The sequence below is a fragment of the Lichenostomus cassidix genome, chromosome 6, assembly GCF_008360975.1.
Source record: "Lichenostomus cassidix isolate B80296 chromosome 6, HeHo_3.0, whole genome shotgun sequence".
NCBI classification, from domain to species: domain Eukaryota; kingdom Metazoa; phylum Chordata; class Aves; order Passeriformes; family Meliphagidae; genus Lichenostomus; species Lichenostomus cassidix.
The window spans coordinates 22,167,825-22,192,425 of record NC_139487.1 but is presented as its reverse complement, the minus strand read 5'-3'; the positions used below and the strand labels follow the sequence as shown (position 1 = coordinate 22,192,425).

The following is a 24,601-nucleotide window of genomic DNA, read 5'->3' as shown; positions in this document are numbered from 1 at the left end:
ATCAGAATAGCAGAAGAATTTCTGACTTAAGAAGTCCAGAGCTGAAATCTGATCAAGTTAACAGCAGCTCTCACGTTATTTTCAAATTTTGCTTGGTTGGCTCAGGAGATGTGTTCACATGGGGAACAGGGACATACTCAGTGTGTGCAGTTTCAAATGCTCAAAAAGTTTTTCATTTCCCTTTCTTGCATGGGAACTGAAATTAATTTGTCATTTAGTAAGTTGAAGGGTATTTCAATGGCATAGCTAAGCAGTCTGTGCTTTCATGCCTGAGGGAGACTAATATGGAAATGAAATATTTCATGAAATATGATCCACTTGATACACTGATCTCAAGGAAACAACTATTTTTAGTTGAAATGAGTTGGAGGCAGAGAGCTTAACTGTGACAATGAAATGCCAGAGAAAGTCAAAATGACAAATACTACTTTGTTTGGGCTTTTTCTCTAAAACAGCCTGATGTAGATTCTTTTTCACACTGGCTAATGTAGAATTGTGGCTGAGAAAGTGAAGTTATAGAGACAAATATTTGAACAAAAGGCAGTGCTGCAAGAGAAGAACTGCTCATTCATTCAGATGGATGCATGTTAAAGGGACAGTTTATCCTCTTTTGAGCCGTAAGTGCATTAACACCACTCCAGTAAGAATCACAGCAGCACATCTAACAGATGCCTGTGGGCTATATCAGAGTTTTATTGACAGCCTTTATTTTACAACAGGGTTCTACCTCTGTATCTTGTGATAACATTTCACTGTACATGCATACAGCCTCAGCCAATATACCAAGATTGTCTCCATATACAAGAGCATAATGTATCTCGTTTTGAGTGCAGGCAGCTGGTGCCATGAAGCCACTTTACAGCAAAGGGATAGTCACCTGCCAAGAACAAGAGTGTCACCTCTTACGAGCAAGATAATGAGGAACAGATTTTTAAATGCACATTTTCACATCCATCTTGATTTCATTTTCAGTGACGTCAAAGACACAAGTCTGTGTTTCCAGACATATGCTGTTTCTTTTTCTTTGACTGTGTGATGTGTAAGGTCACATGCTGGTGACCCAGAAGCACCTTTCAATTTTACTCAATATTATTATTGTTATTTTCAGTAAATGATTCAAACGTTCAGTTCTTGGACCAAGATGATGATGATGATCCAGACACAGAACTGTATCTGACGCAGCCCTTTGCATGTGGAACCGCGTTTGCTGTCAGTGTGCTGGACTCTCTCATGAGCGCAGTAAGCAAAACAAAACCTTTTTATTCCCTTCTGTCAGACTTGTGAAAGTGTGAATGTAGAGTCTTTTCCAAAGGCAGGCCGGAGAAGATGCTTTTTGCTTATATGTCAAGAGAATTTCAGAACCTAAGCTAAGTTATTTCCTTAGTTGGACATGTAGACCTTAACTGAGATATCTAGGACTTCCATGGGTCCACAATTTTATAAGGAAACAGTCTCATGGCAGGTTTTAAGGATAATATTTTCAAAAAAAAGTTGTCTCTTCCTCCTGAAAGCCAGACCCAAATTCAGCGTGTCAGTCCCTACGCTTACCATTCTTGTCAGACAGCATCAACTGTGTTTTGAGCATTTAATTTCCTGTAGCTATGAGCAATGCTCTGAGTATGAGTGCTGGGGGACACTGATAGAACTCTATGAAAGCCATTGTACACATCTCATGAACTCTACTTGTGTGAGGAGAAGTTATCCTCCCTTTTTTATATGAGTTTTCTTGTGAATCAAAACTTCAATGCATGCCAGAAACTACAGATGGTGGCCTTTGGTTGTGTCTACATCAGGGCTTTTGTTTTGCAGCCATAGCACAGTTCTGAAGCAAGCGCCTCGGTCATGCTCCTTTTCATGCTCCTCATGCTGGCTAAGGACCAGTCTTGCTCTGTGTGAACTACAGTTCTTTCAGTGGGACCTTAAACTCTGCTAGCTATAGCAAGGACATAGTTTTTTTAAAATCTGAGCATGGGCTTTCTGAACTCCCTGTGGAATAAAGTTCCATAATGCTGGGAATGATCTGTTGTAAACCCCAAGTAACACTATATATGAGCAGATGGGTTTCTTTAAAGGAGCCGAGTCTGACCTTCAGCTAAATTCAGAATGAAACTTCTTTATTATTTATTATTTTATTTGTATTTCATATTTATGTATCTGCATCTTGTAATTTTCCCTGCTATATTTTTAATTTTTTTTTCATCCGCAGGTGAATAATATGAGTCTACACTGGTAAAATTTTATTCTAAATTCAGCCTAAGAGTTTTTGATAACCTCAGAAAATGCTTTTATTGAACGCAATTTACAATATTTTGTAGATGTGACAAATTCAGAAAACCTAAGCAAGCACTCTTAAACTCAGTACCTTCTCTAATTAAAATCTCTATCTATAAAATATTTAACATATTCACATTATAAATGGGAATAATTTAACATGAAGGTTCCAAATGTTACTTAGAGCTGTTTATCTACTCCCATTATTGTCTAAGTCAATGTCTCTGAATATATTGTTCAGTAGGGCACTTCAGAATCAAGGAAAAAGTAGGGTTAATCCTTGTGGTTGCTGCTGGCATTGCCCCATAAAGAAAGCAAGATGTTGAGGACATCATTGATTTCTTGTGCAAAGGTGTCTTAAGTAAATAATAACGAGGTAATGAAAAACTGCATGCTTTTTCAGAAATGTTCATATTTTTAGTTATTGCTAGCTTTTATTAGCTCCGAATTTTGGACAACATGCCCTTCTGTTTCTGCAGTTCCTTTCTTTAACAGTCCTTTTCCTAAACATTTTCACATATAAGTGTTCATTTTGTGTGTCAGGGACAGTGCAGCCTGAAGCCAGAGAAATGTGATAACAAGAGTAGAAAATGCTATGCTTAAAAATATAGTAATCAAGAAGACAAGCCAAGGATTCAGTCAGTTAGAATTGTTCACTATCCTGTCTTTTCTTTCCTCAGTTTTCTGATCAGTGGCAGTGTTATTTTCTCTTTTATTCCTCAAAGGCCCAGTAAAGAGTTGGAAAAGTACAATTCTTCCTGACCCTTTAGAAAGTGTAAAATGTGTGAGATGTTTTGCCTTTACTATCCATATTCTCATGGAGAAGGTGTGTTCTCCTTTCACTTCTTCTCCAAGGAAAAGAGTTTCTCACACAAACTAATCTATTTGCACTGTATTAGATCTTTACTTTTTTTTTTGTTTGTTTGTTTTTTTTCTAGAGTGCACTTGTTTTTAGTAAACAGCTTCTATTTAATGTTCTAACTTCATACTTGCCAGTATGGACAAACTGAACCCCAAATTCTAGCTAAATTGTGAGATCTGCAGCCATACTTTCATCTTATTAATTGCACGGGAATTCTGTGAGGAGTGTATAATGTGCACTGTGCTGTCCTTTGCCAGCTCACTTGAAGACAAGTATATAGTTCATTATTCCTTCCAGTTAGTGATTCAGGGGGTTTTATTGCTTATTTTTTATAGGAAAATTCCAATAAAAAATCTCTGTTGATATCTCTGTAATGAAAAATTTTTATACAGTCTACAATGCAAAGGTACAATGCATGAAATGGTCCTTTAAGAATGAATCTATTCTCAGAGTAGTGGGGTTTTGTAGTGGAACTTAGGAAGTAGAATAATAACCATGCATACAGTATTGTTTCTGATCTGTGGGTAATTTGAAATGTGCATATAGATGTATGTATATAGAGAAAGAGCTACAAACTGTATTTAAAATAATTTGCTAAAGTATTCAGTTATTGCATAATTATACTAATAATAATTCTACAATAATAATCAGTGTTCAATTATTTTTTATAGTTTTATTTATACTGATACAGTGCATTAAACCCTACTCATGAATCACTGATTAGAAAATTTAGTAACTTTCTAGTTCATATCTGAGAGCTAAAGATCTTTACGTTCTGCTGGTGTAGCATTATTTCCTGCAAGAAAAAATACTGCCCATTTTAAACTTGAAATTATCTGTTTTTCCCTTATTTCAGAGGTAAAAGGCTTGCTGAAGTTTAGTTTTCAAAATGCTATTTGCTGGTATCTGCACACAGTGTGGCCTCTGCAGCAGAGGCAATGTCCCACATTGTGGTCCCACAAGCCCAGGATGCACAGTGCTGTAGCTCAAGCTCCACTGCTCAGAGGACAATCATCAGCCCAAAACCTGCCCTGTGTTTCTGCTGAGTTGGCAGCAGTGATCTCTCCAGGTTTGGTTCAAGGGCATTTCTGTGCTCTGTGCTCAGGCTCTGGGCATGGTTCATGCTTTAACTGTGGCAGTGGCTGTTGTTCAAATGCTCCAGCCAATCATTATGTCTTTGAAGAGACATCGACTGCCATCAGGTACTTGAAAGATATATTAATATTTATTTTGTTGTAGCATATGCAAACCCAGGGAAATAATACACATCCTCTGTCAATCTCAAGGTAGCACCACTTCTGGAAAGCAGGACATGTTTTCATCACCAAGTAAAATGTAACTAAAAAGTGTGGGAGTGGAAGCCTCTTTTAGATTATGTGACTGTTTTTTAAAAATCTTATCTTCAGCTATAGAAAAGTTACATGACATAGGAGAGTCTAAGAGGAGGAAAGTTTTGAGCAGAATCACTTTCTCCCTTTCTTGGTATTGCTGATATAGTTATTCCATAAAATCCTATGCATGCAAAGAAACCAGTACCTTCAAAGGCTGGAGCAGTTGGCCTGAGAGCCAAAGCTTCCCTGCTACTCCTTATGGCACTGAATGGAAGAAAATAGTTAAAACAGTTCATAATAGCTTTTCATTATAACCTTTACTCAAGAGTTCTCCCTAAGGGATCCTCACAGTCTTATTTATTGAGAAAAGAAACTGTTCTAATCTTTGATATGGACATTCTGAAACACGACACTATTTTTCATGCAAGTCTGTTTAGAGGATTAGCAAGCAGCATCTTGTACGTTAAAGTGTCCCAAACTTCTCTAAAGTTCAGACAATAGTTTGAGAATTAAAAGATTTTCAAATGGTGCAATGCTGTTATTTATTTTCTGCGGTTGATTCTGTCTCAAAGACCCTTTTGTTGTTGGTATGAATTACTGATGTCAGCTCAGTCATTCCTTAGGTTTGGATATATATTATTCCTCTAACTGAAAAACAAAAGCAAGTTAAAATATTTGTTTGAAAGTGAGGTTAAAAACTGCATGTGGTGGAGGAGGAGTCTTCTTAAAGGAAAAACATAAAAAAATCCACTAACAAACACAAAAAAGGCAGATATTACTTGAAAAATGATAATTTTAGTGTAATTATAAATGAAAGGCAAAGTGCTATTAAAGTTAAAGCAATATTATTAAAAGATGTGCTAATTTTCAGTTAAATTTTCTGTGGAAGACCAATTTGTTTAAAAGAAATGACAGTATTAACTGCAAAACATAAGCACTCTGGTAATTATACTTTAAAAAATGATTGAACAAATGGGGAAAGCATCCCTGAAACATTTGAAAGAGCTGCACTACAATTCCGGAGCAAGGGCTAGGTGGCACTGCTGGCTCAGATATATCTGTGTCATGATTTCCTTGCTATTTACCCGCTTTCAGTGTCTATGATGCATTTCCTTTTTTCTGTGTTTAGACTACTCCTATTTCATATTCTCATTCTGGATGCTGATTAAAGTGATATCACCACATGTCCAGTGTGGGGTTTGGTTAATGACAGTAGCAAATGAGTATTTCTTCAGTTATGATTTCACAGTCAAAAAAAGGGATCCTTTTCCATCACTGGAAAGTGCCTTGTTACTTTAAGTACAACAACACCTTTCCAAAGACATTCTGTAGATCAGTTTCTTATAAGTACTGGCATATCCAGGCCATGTACCCTCCCACAGAGCAAGTAGAAGATCACTCTCAGATTAATTTCAGTGTATTATTATTCCAAAGGAAATGGATATCAGCTAGTTCAGCTTTTCAGTGTTCCCCTAGTTCCAAACTGGCAAGATGTAATGAGGAGTCTGATTTTTGTGACAATCAAAAGCATGGGCAGACAGCTTTTTCTTGAAGGAGTGTTAAGTACATTAGTACAGGAGGAAGCAACCCTATTTAGCAGAAGGTGACAAGTTACAGCTTCCTATTCACCCATCTTTTCTTGCTTGGTTGGGCATTTTCTGATCAGACACAATGCTGCAGCAGTTTGTCCTGAAACTTGGAATCTTTTCTCCCATTGATTGCCAGCAAAAAAAAAAAAAACCAAAAAACCAAACCAAGAAACATCTTTTGGCTGCACTCATCCATCTGATTAAATGGTGCCATCCACATCAGTCATGCTGTGAAACCCAAATTAAGTCATTGTTCCACAATAAATGATGCCTCTTTTGCTAGTAAGCATCTTAGCTTTGCCTTAGAAGTATAGCACAGTGGGAAGAGTTGCCAAAGAGGGCAGCTCTGATTCTCATCTTGGGGACATCAAGGAAGAAGTAATTGAAAGATAAAAAAACATGCTTGCATGTCTTCTCTCTCTCACGGTGGCAATTCCTATTAAACATCATGTAATCACTCCAGACTTATATTCCTGCAAGGGGTCACATTGATTTTTCTATATGTTAAGAGAGGTTTGAGTATTACACTTGAATTGTTACACAGCGCATCCACATATGTAAGAGATGATTTGAGATTAGCTGTTGTTTTAGACTAGCTGAATCTTCCTGAACCTCTGCTTATGTCAGACTACTCTTTACAGTACACTTTGTAGTTAAAATACGTAGTGCCTTACCCAGGTTAACTTAAAATAATTGGACTTGATGAGATGCAAATATTTGCTTCAGGGCATGTGTGACAATAAGAATATGTTCCTCTCATTTCAATTTAGTCAACAGGTCAATGGCATATTTGCCTATGTAAATAAGCAGAGAAGCTTGAAGTAACAAAACTTCAATGTAAAGTGAGAAACATTGCTGCGTAGAACTCATTTTCTTCTGTTTTATCTGTCATCTCCAGCAAACAATGAAACTGAAGTTTCATTATACAAAGAAAGAATATCAAAGTAACATGGATAGGAAGCCAGTTCTGCTTTTTGATCTCAGGATAAAATATTTCAAGCTGTACCTCAGTTTACTCATGTATTAAATACAATTGCATTTCATGGATAGAGCAATGAATTTCATTGAAAAGTAGTATTTAAAAATTCTTATCTTTAGACAACAAGTACTGTTTGAGAATTTGGTATTCATTTTTACTTGGTTAGGTTACAGACATTTGTTCTAAGTCATAAATTCAACAAAATCCAGAAATCCCGTTATGTCAATCCTGTGTACTCTACAGTGAGCTCATTTTCTCCTTTTATGTCCCCTGCACTTGCAAAGCTTCTGAAAACTCAGACATTGGTGACACTATAAGTGACAGTCTTTCCTTTTTTTTGTTCAACATTTTTTTTCCCAGTACAATACATTGCAGATGTTTAACTGAGTATGTCTGAGCTATACCAGTATACTTTTAAGTGAACTTGAAAGTCATTCATCTGGATTTAAATTAATATTTTAAATACCCATTGTTTGCCTGACAGACCAGCAGTGCTACAGATGCTGGCAAAATGTCAGTGTGGAGTAAATCTTCCTTAATAAACCACACTTACCCTATACCCTAGAGTTTTTTAAAAGGACCACCAGGATCCCAAACTCATCATACATTTATCTGGAATGAACTCAAGATGTTTAATTGATACATGCTTATGTCTGAACACTGTCAAGTCTCGTAATAAGATGTTTAGTACAATACATCGGTTAGACTGCTCGAGTCCAGCCACAGTAATAAGTAATGACATTTGCAGCACAAAGGCAGCTCCCCAACGAATTGGTGACAAGAGTAAAAAGGCAATCTAGCCTGTGTAAGCTTTAAATGTGGTCTGAATTTTACAATTACATGTCCTAAAGCCCATTATTAGACATGAGGGCGATGAGAAGGAAAGCAGTCATTGCATCACTACTAACACCAATTATAGGAAACATAAATCATTCAAATTTTTGTACTTTAATAAAAATCAGCCTGAATTGGTGTTTAAAAGGAAGGATCTAGTATAGGAGCCTAATGGGATAGGAGAAAATAGAGTAATTGGAGGCTGCTGTCTTTTCACTTTCTATATAAAATTATTTGAAGAGACAGCCAAGAACTTTAAACAGCAGAAACCCGGAAAAGTTGTAATTTGGATGTCTTCAGTTGTGACTTTAATGGTGTTTGCTTAAAGAGCTTTCTTTTATCTCTGCAGACATACTTCAATGACAATATCCTCACACTGATACGGACATTGGTAACAGGAGGAGCCACACCAGAGCTGGAAGCACTGATTGCTGAGGAAAATGCATTGAGAGGAGGTTACAGCACGCCCCAGACACTTGCAAACAGGGACAGGTGTCGAGTTGCTCAGTTGGCTTTGTATGATGGGCCATTTGCAGACCTAGGGGTAAGATCATGAGCAAAGTGTAGGACCAAGGCTGGTCTGTTCTCTACTAGTTTTCTCTCAGACTGAGGGAAAAATCCATCTTAATAAGCATATAATTTATATTATTTAATTTAATAGAGCTTTTGGATTGTTAAAAAATTTACAGCAGCGTGCTAGGTTTGCTCTTTACCTTTTAAAGAAGCTGTGTGACTGCTCAGGGTCCTTGCCTGCATATTTCATACAGAAAATCCTGTGGCTCTTCTTCATTGTCAGCTAAAGAGACAGATGATCTCATTTGGGTGACACAACCGTTGTAGCAATAATGAATTCTAAATATAAGCAATGTGTGTAGGTATATTTTTACTGGGTTTTGATAAGCTTATTTAGTGTTTTCACAGAGCTTCTGATTCTTAAAATCTGCTTATTAGCTTAAAAACAAAGTTGTAAGTTTTGTTTTCTTCTGGTTCCAGATGAACTAAAATTCTTGTGAAATCCTAATTTTCTGATAATTTGACTGCACTGTTCTAAGGGTGAAGTAAAAAAACCAGGCAAACAAAAAATTTAAAAACCCCAAACCAAACAGAGAAATGATCTTTGAAAAATAGTGCATTATGTAAAAATAGACGAAGAAGTATCTGGAAATGTTTTATGGACCACTTTTTGAAATCTTGCGTGGAATCCCAAAGCACTCATTTTTGCTTTGTTGATGATATAGGATTTTATGTTGCTTAAATTAACCTTGTGTTCACCAGCTCTGTCCAAAAAGAATGGAATTACCTTCTTCCCAGAAATGTCAGGGAATTCCAGTTTAAGGATTAGGGCAGCAAGAATACACAGATAGAAGCATACAGCCTTTCAGTTCACATAGCAGTCCAGTCATAGCTGAGACCAGCAGCTCATCAAACCACTTGGGTATGCAGCTTAACATTGCTACAAATCAAATAAGCAACACCAATCTTTCATTTCCTTGGGTAAAATGTTCTCATTTGAGACACACAGCAGACTGTCTATACATTGTCCCTTTTTTATAAATTCAAACGGAATGACCTGTTCCCTGACATTGTGTTAACAGAGCAAAGAAAGAAAAAAAATATGCTGTTCTCTTTTTCTGTTTTGTTTATCCCCTCTCTTTCCTCTAGGATGGAGGTTGTTATGGAGACCTATTTTGTAAAGCACTGAAAACATACAATATGCTTTGCTTTGGAATTTATCGGTTAAGGGATGCACATCTAAGTACTCCCAGCCAGTGCACTAAACGGTGAGTCCAGTCCTTTGGAACATCTCTGTTCTTCAGTATTCTCAGCGAGGAAGAGCCCAGTGCCTGTAATAAATATAAAAAAGAGCTTTCTCCATTTCTGCATAACTTTTCCACAGTAGCTGCCTCTTTGAGGATTTCATGATGACTCTTTATCGGACTTTAAATCATAAGCTGGATATCTCAACATAAGTTGTCAGCTAATTTTAATCAAAATTTTTAAATTAAATTCTCAGAATATATCTTTAGCTTGTTTGTTTTATGATGATCCACTGTTTGCATGCAAGGAAAGGACTTCAGTTTCCTTATATCAATCAACTCTAAGTTATAGGATAATAATTTAAATTACAGTAGCTAGTCTTTTATCTGAATGCTCAAAAAATACTCCTATGGGTTTCCCATCAGTACCATCTGTGTCTAATCATAATTTCTTCCAGTAAATGGAAACCCTTCTCTTGGTAGACTACATTTTTACTTCAGTAGCACCAAGCCTGACCTCACTGCTTTAAATAGAGCAACCATATTTCCATCTTTGCACACTGAAGGCCATTTAGCAGCTTGCTTGAAATGTGTCTTAATTAACTGCTTCCTAGAAATACACACACAGACCCATACCAGAAGTATCACAAATCTACCATCTGTTACTGTTTCATGCTCTACAAAAAGCATCATTATTGGGTGAACATGGCAATAAACAATGCTGCAGCCCACCAAAGCGGTTTCTCCTGTAAGATTCTGAACAAATTGAGTAGAAAAAATTATTTGCAGTTTAGATTTACACTGTAGTTGCTATACTTGGGATTATTTGTTGGATTAATAAGGGACTTCTGTCCCTGAAGCAGCTAAGCAGATTTCTTACTGAATTAATTTGAAAAGAAGTCTTGAGCTTCATGTTCAATCTTTACTCATTTCTTGCTAGAAAGTGCATATTGCCTTGCTCAGGTCTGTTTTTCACATGCATGAAAAAATTTAGCAGCTGCTCTATAAGCCCTTCATACCCTGAAAGGCCATTAGGTGAAGGTGGGGATTCTTGAAATTGAGCAAGTTTTTATTTCAGGTCTGGGATTTATACTAAGCAATGTTGGATTCTCAGATGGGGTGATTTCTCTTTTTAAATGCTCTTTGAGGCTGTGAATGTACATGTGGAATGAATGAAAAAAATTAACCTCACTACAAACTTATTGATGTGTTTTCCTTAACTTGTTTTAACTACCATCACAATCCAAACCAATAATTATATCCCTTGCTCTATTGACAGTATTTAAATATTTAATAACTGTATATATTAAATATGTATTTCAATTAGCTGCATATAAAATCCTCCTCTCTCTACTTTTCAGCCATTCTTTTAAATACTGTTTGTGATGGGTATGTTACTGGTTTTTGTCAATATGTAAATCTATTTGCTAGAGTCATTGCATTATGGTGCTGCCAGAGAAAGGAGAATGATTTGTATGGTGTCTTCACTAAAAAATCATTATGTGATTCACTTGAAGAACATCATTCTCAGACATGTCTGTCCAACAGAAAACATTTAAAAAGTGATAGCTGGCATAAAAAGGTCCTAAATCAAAATGGAAATGATGTGAGCTAAAATTAGGTACAAACAGAAGTGCAAAAATTGGGCTAAATATTCATGAGCTAACAACTCAAGAAGAAAGTTTTTTGTGCTAATCTAAACCTGTTTTCTTTTTCTTTCTTTTTTTTCTCTCTTCCTTTCTTCCTTTCTTTCCAGTTATGTTATCACAAACCCACCATATGAATTCGAGCTTGTGCCGACGGACTTGATCTTCTGTCTGATGCAATTTGACCACAACGCTGGCCAGTCCCGAGCCAGTCTTTCTCATTCCTCCCATTCCTCCTACTCTTCCAGCAAGAAGAGCTCATCAGTTCACTCTATCCCATCAACAGCCAACCGACCGAACCGCCCCAAGAGCAGGGATTCCCGGGACAAACAGAAGTATGTGCAGGAGGATAGACTTTGATATGTGTATCTACTCCCACTGTGTGTGAAACTTGCATTCACCACCCATTCTCCCCGGTTAACGTTTCCAGCAGTAATGTTCCCTGTTTTCCCATGGAGTTCTCCCTTTTTGTACACATATTTTGCATATGTATGACAGTGTGCATGTGATTGTCATTTTTATTTCACCACCATAAAACCCTTAAGCACAACAGCAACAAAGCAGACGGACCAAAAGTTATTTATGATGCTAGGGGAGAATAAAAAAAGAATTCCAAACCCATAGGCACACTGAAAACATAAATAACTCACTGCAGTTACTCTACATATCCGAAAATAGAGTATATTTAACATGAACACTTGCTCTTGATGTCAGAGTTACACAAAGAAAGTCATTTAGTGCAAAAGTGTTGATGTATGGTGCAGTAGGTTATTTTAATACTCATATTTACAGGAGCTGATACATTTATTTGAAGCTTATAAAACTATCCTATGGAAAAAAACAAAAACCCTGCAAAAAAAAATCCTTGCTGATTTTTCACTCTAAAAAGCTTATGTTATATAGGGCTTACACTCTGTATAGATTATTGCTACACACCTGCTTTATACCAAAGCAATATCAGGGACTTTTCTGCTTGTTTAAGAACTTTCTCTAAAATACTAGTCTTTTGGAGATGGTGTATTTTCCCTTTAACACTGAAATTGTCTGGGCATGAAGTTGTAAAACTCCAGTGGTTTAATTTAAGTTTAGAAAGAGTCTAATTGCATATTAAATTATTATTCTGTCTATTTATACTGCCACATGAATAGCTATATTTTCTTTCACTTTTGACATTTGGGATAAAAAGCCATATGTATCATAAATATTGGATGTAAGTCATTAAAAACTGCCTTCTTGGGACTTCTACGTCTTTAAAAGGTGAATTAGTCACCTTATGTACAGAATAAATAATGTTCAGAAAAGAGCAAGCATTTTTCTATGCTTACATATCAGATCTCAAGGGACTTTGTTCCTTTCCCCAGATGGTAGTTTAACTTTTCCTAGTGTTGGTATGAATCTTCCAACAAGGGTGAAGAACCTTCAGAAATCTTGCAGCATGTTCTCCCTGTTTTTTTCAAGAGGTTCATGCCAGGAATACAGGAGAAGACAACTCAGTGCCTTTAAATCTCTCCCATTTGGGGAGCAAAGGTGCTTTGCCCCAGACAGCTAATGAGGAGAGCAAGAGGGTTGGGTTGGAAATATTCACTGTGCTGAGGTGTTATGCTCCAGCATTTACCAGAATTTACTTCTTGCAGATTGTCACCAATGACACATATAGCCAAAAAAAACTGTGGCAGGGAACTAAATTAAGTAGTGGAAAGGAACCTGCCCAAGACAGCCATAGAAATGATACTTCAGGATTGCTTTTACTTCTTTTTTTTTGTTTGATTTAAACTTCAGAAGCCAACCTTTTGAAATGTACAAGTAGCTCTAGGTTTATGGAGGGTTTCTGAGGGTAGGGAGGGCAGAAACACATACCCTCTTCCCTGGCTACCCAGCAAGAAAGCATGCAGACAGAAAATAAATACTTGGATTTGGAATGATTAGCATTGTGACTGCCAACCCAGACAAGGTGCTTTTATGGTTAGTATTGTCTTCTACCTTCCCCTTCCCCAAGCATGATAATTTTGAAGATTTGCTTGCTGTGTGAATTGACAATAAAGCCAAGCACTTTTACTGACAAAACCTGGAACCATGTAAGTGGGCTACAGAGAATACCACCGTGCAGTGCTGCGTATAATGATTGGAATACAGTATATTTGTGTGAGTGTGCATTCAAATGCAGCTGTAAGTCCGATCAGTGAAATACGTTGCAAATTGTGGTTGCTCCCCTACAAATGAGACTATTACAGTTGCTCTTCATCATAAAGAAAAATTCATGTGTTCCTTTTTGCAAAGAAAGTTATCATGTTTTGCCCTGAGAATATTTATTACTACAAGGATGTGCCAGTTAAAGTGCTCAACCAGAAATATGACAGTTTAAAAGCATTGTAAAACTTACATAGCTTACTTCTTTTTCTAAAGTGCAACAAGGATGAATAGAATGGGCCAAGGTATGAAAATTAATGGTTCTGCATGACCTAGCAACTGCTGTGGGTTTCCCTCTATAACTTTGTCCTTGTGAAAACTTGTGAAATTAAAAAAAAAATAGTTACAAACTTTATTCAGTTATTGGTTTGTTTGTTTGTTTTGTTGGTTTTCTTTTGCCTTTTTTTTCCCCTCCAAATCAGAAGTAAACTGGCTGCTGCTCCTGCTGCTGCTGTTTCTCAACCCTGTTTTATTTTTTTATCCTCTCATCTGCTTGCCTTTCTAATTGCACGTGTCCTTTTGTAAACAGCCAGGTTCCTGCTCAATGAAGATGCCTATCGTGGTGCAGACATTACTTTAATTTCCCATTCCTCATTCCAGTTTCTTTCCTCCCTTCCCCTCCCTACTCTCCTCTTCCCCATGTATGTACATGAGCATCTTTTTATGTCGGCAGTATTGATTGAAGATAGTTGAGAGCAGTTACACATTTTGGGAGAATGTTAATGGCTTTGACACCAAAATGCTTTTCCATTAATGTTTTATCTGTTTTCCATTTAGCAGAGAAAGGAAGGGTGTTAATATGAAGCCACTTGTCACATCCTACATAATGATTTTATCCAAAAAAATAGTATTTGTATAATGGTGCAGCGCAAATAGAAAAAATATAAACAGCGTGCATTAGAGAAGCAACTTGCCTACTCTGTGAGCAGCAGCAGAGGAATATCTAATATAGATGCAAATCTGAATTCTTCAAAGTACATTGAAGTCTAATTCACCTCTGTCCTGTATCCTGAAGTTAGAATTCTAGAACTTTTGACTTTTAGTAATATTATGTACAATTTCCATTTCTGAGTATAGTCAGATTGATCAAATAGTTTATTATAATGATGAAGATTTTGTGATGTGGCTGTACTAATGTGGGTTGGTCATTACAAGTAGAGAAATACTTAAATTGACTTTATGTCAGTTTTTATATTGAAAAGTAAGAGGAAATCTCCTGTCCTACCCCAAGTCAAGCAACCATAGTAGAATGGTTATTTTTTGGAAGTGGAGAAGTATCACCAATGTCAGGAGGTGACATTTTAGAGTTTCAAATTAAGGTCTTGCCACTTATATCAGTCCCAGCATGGTTTCAGCATTGGAAACCGGGTTCTGAGTGAGCTTAAGTGTTGGCACAAAACCATGTCTAGCAAACCTGCAGGTTCTTGGCCTGGGTTCCTACTGAACTAAACACAGAGAGTCAGCATTTCCCAGTGAAATTCCCATTATTAATATTAAGAATTTTGGTAGTTAAAAAATTAAAAATCAAGAACAAGTCCAGAACATTATCTTTGTCACAAGACTTTGGTTGCCCTGGAGGAGCAGAGTTCTTCATAGAAAGAATAGTTTATTCTCTCCTTCCCTGCAAATTTCTTACTGCCTGCTACATCTAAAATATTCATCTTCCAAAGAATTGCTGAGCAGGTGGGTGGAGAAACTTTCATTACTTTTTTTAATCATGCAGGAACAAATTACAGAGGACAATTTTCAGCTTAATTTTTCAGTTATGAGCAAGATGGCTACATAAGGGGGGGAGACAAACAAACACATACCTACAGGCTAATTGGAAACTGCAAGTGTCACAGAAGACAAAAAAAAGCATGTTTTAAACAATTGGAAAGTAACCTGGGATTATGGTGAGAATACAAATTTAGTAAAACCTTTGTGTTATATTTAGGTAATACTTTCTCTGCTTCTGCTTAGAAAAGATGGTGTTTCACAGTGACATTTTTTCTAAGTTGCTACTCAGTCCAGACTTATTGATAGAAATTTTAAAGCACCACATACAATAAATCTGTTTGGAAAGAATTGCTGGAGTGTTATACAAGTTGAAGAAAACGGTATTTTGATCTTTTTACTTTGATTATTTATATCCTTTTTTTTTTAATATGCTGCAGGGAAGAGTCTCACAAATATGTTAATTTTTATTTATTTGTAGTATGAGCATTGAGCCTTTTGAACCCTCATGGATGCACTAATGCAGATAGCCCATTACAAACACAGGTGTTAGAGAGGGAAGTCAATGTTTCCTGATTTCTGATACATGCAGTTACTTAGCTGTTCCAATATCTCTCAGGTAATGCTGTCAGAAAAAAACCTATCATATAGCATAGAATGATCGGGGACTTTCTTCAGCAGCTCTTAAAAAAGTAAGATTAAAAACTATGCCTATTGTCAGTATAATGTGGAAACACTTTGGGTAAGGATCAATGTGCATATTCCAAAAGGGCAAGAAACAGACTGAATGTGACAGAGAACTTAAAAAAAGCTTGGTGAATATAACAATATATAAAGACTTAAAAAAGGGGATTTCTGAACTGATTTAAAGGAAAGAGTGACTAATATTTAAGATAAGTAAAAATCTGTGCTAAGGCTCTTGAAGACATATCAAAATCAGGCTGTGAGTATAGCATAAAATACTGAAAAGTGTGCAAGGGCTTCAAGAAGGACATTTAGTAACTCGGAGCAGAATATCATAGTGGCCAAGAGTAAAGATCAGCAGTGTTAAGCTCACATTTCAAAGGTAAGTAGAGAGGTCAATGAACTTTCACAGGAGATTCATTTTTATGTGGTCAAAGATAATTTTAACAGCAGAAAGGAGCAGGAAAGGTATAAAGCTGGGTTCAAGCACTGGATGCTGGAGATGATAATGCTTGGATCAAGGTTTCAGCACTGGCAAGAAGAAATACAAACAGCAGAAGAAACCAGAATCTACCAGCTTCTGCATTTATTATTAATGTTCTGTGTTTGTTACTTGCCAGGTAAAGGCAAAAAGAGACTCAATGGTGTCCTTTCAAAGAACAACTCCTGATATAGGAGTTTTATCATAAGAGCAACACGTAAATAGCTTATTTTAGGGAGAATTTTAGGGAAAGCAGGGTGTTTTGAAGTGCTTTACACTGGCTGCAGAGAAACATAACAGAGTTGTGATCCTTAGCACTCACGCAAGTCTCCCTTTACTTGCTACAACATTGAATTAGCTTGCACCAAGTTCTGTTTGTAAGGGAAGTTTTTGCACCATGCATTAAAAAAAAGAAGGTAACGATGAAAGTTCACAGTGCTTAACTTGCCTCAAAATCATTTTAAACACAAACCATTAGAAAACTGTTAGTTTGAAATTGTTTATGTGATCTTGCAAGGCTTTTAAAACATGATAACCATCACACTTTACACCTCTCTGAAAGGTTAGTTTAATCGTAGATCACATAAAATTGGTTTCCACAAATGCATAATGGTTCATGTGTCACACTTGAACTAAATGGTTTTTTAAATGGAGCTGAAATTATTTTGATGTGTACACATTCCCAGACTTTTTTTCCCTACAACCTTTCTTAAACCGGCCCACATCAGGAATCATTCCCTTAAAGTCTCATTAATAATTCAGATGTTCTGATTACTTTAAAAGATCTATGGAATTGAGGCTTTTTTTTTTTTTTAACTGCTTGACAAAAAGATAAATGAATGTAGAAAGAAGCGGTAGGAGTCTGGCAAGCTGTAGATCATCTCTGAACAGATTGTAACTTTATCATTCTGTCAGGAAGAATAATTTAAAGCACTTAATCAGTTAGCTTCAGTGTGCAGGATGTAACATTATGAATTCCTATCGTCCAATCTGTTCAAATCAAAGGGAACTTAATTATAATAGGTGAGAGAGAGGGAGATGGGAGATTGAACATCGTTGAGACTCAGGCAACTTTAAGGGGGCAGGGAATTATTTAGTCTGGTCAGAAATGAGTAGGAAATTTTTAAACAAAAGTGAAAAGCATTTTGGAAAATAACAAGAAAAACAATACAGTAGTTCTGTTTCCCTTCAGTAAAAAGCCACTAATAAGTAATACAATTCTTGTGTTTATTTTTTTTTAAAAATGTGAGAACAGGTAACAAAGATTTTGTTGGGGAGTGGGGGGATCTGGCATGTAAATTCTTAAAATCCATATAAAGTGGAAGTGGTTTAATTTTATGTTCATGAAAGTGACTGAGATGTCCAGTAATTCTGGAGATTTATCTACTTCTTGACAAGACTCTAACTCCAAAGGTTGTTTATTTTTGTGCTCTTATGTTCAGATATTTGTCCTTTATTCTTCTCAGTCTTTTGATTTATTTTTTCTCCTTTACCTTCTGAGCTTTTTTCCTCAGTCTTCACGTTTCTAGTGAATTTTGCATTGCTAATTTTTAATAATTTATTTATTAAAAAATGAGCATCCCTTCTACTCCTGTCCTGATTCCAGATACTGCCCCCACTTTCAGTGCCTAGAAAAAGTAGTAGTTTATATTATGTGAGAAAGTAAAACTTCCTCAGGATTTTGGATTCCCCACTGGAATGAGAAGTAGTGCATACATGTAAGAGTGGCAGCACTGATGTGGCACACTTTGAACCTTGCATGTAATAATGAAACGCCCAGAACCATAAGTGTCCACTGCTCTGCCTTCCCACCTCTGGCATTTGGGGAAGGAGAACAAGAATGGAGACAGACCCCTATTCACAAAAGTTTGTCAAAGCACAAGTGCACCTAGTGGCTGTTAGCCAATCTCTAGATCAGGAATTTCCAAGTCTTCCAATGAAGTTATCTTGCAAAGTTGCTTACCTGTCATTGAGAAATAACAGCAGAAATTACAGCAGAAATTGTTCTCTAAAGGGTTCAAGAATTATTTTTCTTTTTGTTGAGTGAATTTTCAGAAGCTTTTCCCCTACCTGCAAATGGAGAGTGCAATATAGTGGTTCCAGTGATAAACAGCTGGGGAATGGCTGCAATGCTGCAGCCTCTCAGCATCCTCACTCACTCCCACGTTGCTCCCTGCCTGCCTTAAAGCTGCACCATAAAATCCCTCCTGTGTTCATGGGAACACACACTGCTCAAAGATAACAAAGAAAGAGCTTCCTCTCTGATTTTCCTGTAAGTCTTTGCTTCCTTTGCCTTGCTGTCACCCATCACGACCGATCCATTCAGGATTAGCTGGAGCCCCTGCTCCAGTCACCTGCTGGGTCTGATGTGTTCCACTCTTCATTGTAAACCCTGGAGTTCAGCAGTGCCCAAGCACTTGTGTTCCACAGTAGGGATGTAATGCTCACCCTGAGCAGCAAGGCTGCCGTCTGGCAGCAGGAATACAAGGTCAGTTTATTCTAACACCAGTTGCAGAAAGTTCTTTACATTCTTTCCATCCTCCTTCATGATTTCTGGGTCAGCAGTAGCAGCCACGCCAAGGCTGAAATGGTTCAGAGAAGTCTCTGACTCTTTAGGTGCTCCTCTGTGTATAGACTCACATGCTCTTTTCTGCATTACCCTTGTCCCAGCTGCTCTCCCTGGCTTCTTAGTTTAGGCTTTTATTTGTATCATTTTGTTCAATAAATGAATCAGAGGATGTTCTTCTAAGCATGGGGGCAAAAAAAGAGCTCTCTTACATCCAACAAGCAAACTAGCATATTGGCGGTTTTCTTTAGCTGCTGTTATCAAATCTGCAAGCGTCATCCTCCTTTCATAACAGTATTTTCAGAGAAATTAATCTAATGCACTGTACTGCTAGTAATTAGTCAAAGTCACCTTCTATTGATCTCTTTTTTCTATAAACTTTACTGACTGCTCCCTTTTTCTTTTTTTTTTTTTAATGTTTCTGTGTATGTGTGCTTCACTAATTAAAACTTTCATTTTTCCCTCCTTATTCTGTCTCTACCTGTTTTGCTCCTTAGCAGAAAAGAAATGGTTTACAGATGAGCCGGATAATGCCTACCCCAGAAACATTCAAATCAAGCCCATGAGCACTCACATGGCCAATCAGATCAATCAATATAAATCGACAAGCAGCTTGATACCACCAATACGAGAAGTTGAAGATGAATGTTGACTCCTTCGAAGCCAGAACTATTTTTTTAAAGCCTGACAAACTTCATGAATGGTGATGTGACATTTATTCCTCTTACTTGCTGAACCACTGATGGAGAAGTTAAGAAGGGCAAGCTTAATGGGAAAATAAAGTAGACACATCTTTGTTTGTCTGCCTTTAATATTGCTTCCACGTATTTTGGAAACTATTTCATTTATAAATGAACATAATCAAAACTAGTCATGTATAGCCTCTAGCATTTTAAATTATTTTTATTTATTAGAAAATATATATTTTTCTTTTTTTTTTCATTGTTAAGTATTTTCCCTTTAAAAAACTGCATATGTGGCCAGACTCCTAAGAATAAAAAAAAATCCCAACGAACCCTCGGTCTTTGGCTTAAAGGAGAATGATGGTCACAGTTATAAGGATATGTAATTAAGGGAGACAAATGATATATTTACAAAAAGGAAAAAAAGGTCCAACTTGTATTTTAGTAAATCAAAAAAAAAAAAAGAAAAAAAACCTACAACGATTCACCAAAATGTTTCTTTATCGAAAGATGTGTATTTTGTTCAGCATTGACACCAGCTCTTAATAAATTGAACTTATTTATTTTCAGAGTTGAAAGTCATATTTTTGTACATGTAACATTCTTCAGAAGTATTCTTTGTTTTGTTAGCACGTCTAGATCATGCTGATTGCCAGTTCAGTGTGGCTCCCGCAGCCCCGCGCACACTGAGCCCTGCCCTGCTCACGAGCACAGGGAGCGCCTCTGCCCCAGCCAAGGGCCATGGACACCAGGGGCACTTGCTAGAAATGGCACATCTGGCATTGCACTTCACTTCCCATTAGCCATCAGAAATTGCTAATTTCAGGAAGGCCAGCTTGGCAATTCTTTTGCCATGTATTACAGTGCTTTAATCCGGAGTGCAGAAAACAGTGCATGGAAGTGATAAACCATCTCATCTGCCGCATTTTGTTACTTCCTTACTTCAGAAGTGCTGATGGCCTTTCATTGGTCTGAGATGGTACAAATTCTTCCTGATATGTATAGAGATTTAGCTCCAGATCCTTGCACTTTGGAGATAGTTCATACCCTTGTAAAGGGCACACTGAATCTCCTTTTGGTGAGTTGAGATCAGAACAAAAGCTGGTTTAGCCTCAGCTCTACAATCTCCCAACATGCTGTCCTCAGTTAACTCTTACAACAAGCAACATCCTATTTTAGCAGTTGCTTTTTTGGTCGGGTTTTTTTTTCCCTTTTCCTCTGCTGGGACACCACACATAAAAGTACAGTAATAACCAAATCAAAATAATAAAAGTGATGAATGTATTTATTATGATAACATGCAAAAGGCCTTTGATGGGTGCCTTTTGTGTCAGCAGTTTCACAAAGTTGCCAACAAGCTTTATAGCCATCAGACAAAAATGTGATGTTTCATATCTGTGCTGCAGTAACAACCCACCCAAGCATTTATGTTCTAAATGATTTAGTAACTCTCTCTATCTTAAATAAGCAACATCTGACACAATTGTGTGAAGAAAAGAAAAAAGGAAAGGCTGTGCTAATAAGGAAACAAAAACCAAAACCACAAAACCAGAGTCATCAGGAAAAGCAGATTTTCATTGTGCAAGTAAACTTTAGGCTTTGTAATTTTGCAGAATTGTTAAACACCACAATAAAACATACCGTGGTATTTTTATCATTAGAGAAATATCAGTGAATCAAACAAATACAAAGCAGATGATGAATTTATTGTGAAAACAATGATGTCCACTATATACTCCAACATTTAAGCCAAACTATCTCAGCTTTAATGTTTGTCCACTGGCTGCAGTACAAGTATAACCATACTAACACCTAATAGGCTTTATTCTGGAGTGACTTCTTGGACTGTGACTATTTCGTTGTTACATTTTGTAGAATAGCTATTTAAAGACAATAACAAGAATTGTTAATACAGTATCTGTAAAATTGGATTGTTTAAAATATTTCACTCTCCTACAAAGTAACAAAACAATTCAAGCAGTTTTTCATCGTTATTTAGATCAACGTTTAATGCATTTCACAGTCCCCAAAAAAGAAGATAATTCCAGTGAGTTCTTCCGACATATGCTGCTTCAGCTAGTGACACGTTATAATTTACATCCAGTTTCTGCATTGGGTCATGTTAAGCCTTTTCTTTGAAGTCGGTGCTCCTTTTTCATTTATGAACTGTGTTTGTATTACAACCAGAATGAAAAAAGCTGGTCCTGAGTACAGGAGAATTGTAGAAACTTGTGTTCAACCTAACCAAGAACAAATTAATTTTTTTTTCCCTGAGAAGACTGGTGTTTACTATAGGGGCATAGAACATTATATCTTATCATATACAGTGCCATTTCTGAGTGTCCTTCCTTCAGAAGTGAGCATTCACTGGATAAAACATACCAATGCAGCAAATACATCACCCCTCCATAGCTAAGGTTTGTGTGTGTCTCTGTTGAGTTTAACCATCACACCCAAAAATATCATGCTATTCACTGTCTATAAATAAAGGACAAGACCTGAACACATTCATGAGCTCTTCTGGCACAGATAGCTCCATATGGAATGATTGCTAGGACAACGCCCATAGAGAGCAAACATGACAGAGAGAAACTGGTAGAGTTACGGGTTTACATTTCCCATTTCTAGAAAAGCTAAAATTAATTATATTTTCTTACTCCTATTTTTGATAATCAAAGATGCAGGACTGGCATCTGGAAATTAAATGGAGAAACGTACAGAAAACCTACTAGGGGAGCTTTTATTTTCAGCCATTAAAGGTTACAATGAGGTCAGCAACAATATATGGATATATGAAGTTGCATCACAGCTGGGAAAAGGGTGGAAAAGGGACCTAAGTGACAGCTGACAAGACCACATGGTGACCTATATAGAAATAGTTCTTCTTTATCAATAACTTTTACACCTTTCTCAAAAGGCAAAAAAAGAAAAAAAAAAAAAACCAAACACGTGGGGTGGGGTGAGGAGGGAGGAGGAATTTCAGCTTTTTTGTTTTGCTTTTTCTTTTTTCTTTCTTTCTGTTTTTTTTCTGTCATTAATTGCATGCACTATTGATACAGGCTATACAAATTTTTTTGGTAACTCATGTTGGATAAATAGTGTGTCTATGTGTGTGTTTGTGTTTGCATATATGCATGTCCACACATACCCACATGTATGTATAACATATATGTGGATATATACATACACACATATATATATGTGGATATATATACACACACACGTGGATGAGGCTATGCATGTATTCAATAGAGTCATCATAAGAAGGGGTCATCATTTTTATGTTCTGTGAATTGGGTGAAGAGAGACAAAAAGAAGAAAATATGGGACTTGCAGGGTAGCACATGGAAGAACTGCATCTGCTGTTCCCACCTGGTTTGAGCAAACCCCAGCCATGCTGGTTAGCTTTATGGGATGTCCTGGCTTTGTGCTGCAGAGCTCCTCTGCCTGCTGCAGCAGGGCTGTGCTCCTGGCCCTCCTCACACCCTGCACTGCTGGGCTCCCACAGTGCCACAAACTCTGCTGGCTCTCTCTGCTTCATGGCTATTATTTTAATTTGTCCCCTGAAGCCCATGAGCACTAAGATGAAAGGATAAAACTGGCCTCAGATTTGGTGGCAAGTGCCGAGCACAGCAAAATTAAGGTATAAAGGAAAGAAGATGTCCATAGTCTAAATGCAATTTTTAACACCTTGATGTGATTGTCTAGTTCCTTCTAAAATAATAAATGTAAGTCATTTGTTAATAGGGAGAGAAACAGATGAAAACTTTCCCTGGTATTTTTTAACAACATTCTAAAACTGTCACTGACATTTTAATAACTCTTCTTTCAAATCAGCATCAATGGCCAATCAATAGGGAATACGTGGGACAGAAAGTACAGATCCCTTGATCTGGGCCAGCCATGGTCAGCTGGTTGTGAAAAGACCTAAATGGCCTCAGCCAGAGGTGGGAAACGGCAAATGCAGTTTGCAAGCACAGTACAGGAGACACTACAAAAGCATCAGCCTTTCATTATACGTTGTTGGGTGGTGGTGGGTGAAGTTGGTTGTTTTTGGCCTGTGAAAGGAAGATTTTCCATTTTTTGAACGCTTCATATAGTAGAAGGAGAAGGAGGAAGTACAATAGTGTGTTCTCATTCAGGGAGGATTGGTTTTGTTGGGGGCATGTGTGTGTCTGTGTGTAAACTACAGCTAACAACTGCTGCAATAATTGGTTTCATAAACTGATGCATAAACATACATGACAAAACAAGCAATAATTTACAAATGGCTAGTTAGTGATTTGTTTTTTCACTGCTTAGCCACTCACTGGCCAATCCATAAATGGTTTTAAGAAGTGGATTCCTAAGGACTCCTGGATCCCAATGTATTTGAAATGAACACATATTGAGGTCAGAGTGTGTGTGTGTGTGTGTGTGTGTGTATTTTGTTTTTACAGCTGTTATCATTGTGAATTTTTTTAGCACCAAAAGAAGTGTGTGTCTCACCTTTCATTTCTAGTTTTGCATGTGCTTAAACAAAATAACCAAGTGTGTGAAAGGCGAAGAACAGGACAAAGTGAAAACAGAAATCTGTTCCCAGTGTTACAGTGGATTAGCCTGGGAATATCTGTCAAAGTCAATGGCAGATGCACAAAAAAATTCAGAGGGAAGGAGAACTCTTTATAGTCTTTCTGGGTTTTTTTCTGTTCTGTGCAATTGGAACCAATGAAATCCCCAAGATACGAACAAGCACCTTTGTTTTTTTTTTTTTTAATTTTAAAGGTTCTTGAATGATCACAGGCTTAAGGGAAAAAGATTTTTTTTAAAGTCATTATATATGGACACCAGGTCTCCTAATATTGGATTAGCAGGCCTAATATTTGTAGTATTTTCATGCTGAGCAATAGTATTGGGTGTGGGTTACAGCCCCATGTGAAATAATGAAAGGAGTGTAGTAGCTCTGCTGCTGTAGGTCTGTAGTATTAAAGTCTGTCCCAGCATTTATCAAAGCTGTATTTAGATAAGCAATGTAT

The 24,601-nt window shown here is 37.0% G+C and overlaps 1 protein-coding gene across 21 annotated transcripts in view; it reads left to right on the top strand.

The window, feature by feature from the left end:
• KCNMA1 (potassium calcium-activated channel subfamily M alpha 1) overlaps positions 1 to 22,890 on the top strand; it is a 430,367-nt gene extending 407,477 nt beyond the window's left edge. For 7 of the 21 annotated variants that reach the window (XM_085063996.1, XM_085063994.1, XM_085063995.1 and 4 more), the window contains 6 exons: positions 1,109 to 1,239; positions 8,216 to 8,410; positions 9,529 to 9,647; positions 11,380 to 11,604; positions 13,673 to 13,701; positions 19,404 to 22,890. In XM_085063996.1, the coding sequence (XP_084920122.1) occupies positions 1,109 to 1,239; positions 8,216 to 8,410; positions 9,529 to 9,647; positions 11,380 to 11,604; positions 13,673 to 13,701; positions 19,404 to 19,555 (851 nt within the window). In that variant the 3' untranslated portion in view covers positions 19,556 to 22,890. Of the gene's footprint in view, positions 1 to 1,108; positions 1,240 to 8,215; positions 8,411 to 9,528; positions 9,648 to 11,379; positions 13,812 to 19,400 lie in introns of those variants that run through there. The other 14 variants (XM_085063987.1, XM_085064006.1, XM_085063988.1 and 11 more) reach the window with 4 other exon arrangements.
• Positions 22,891 to 24,601: the final 1,711 nt, after the last annotated feature.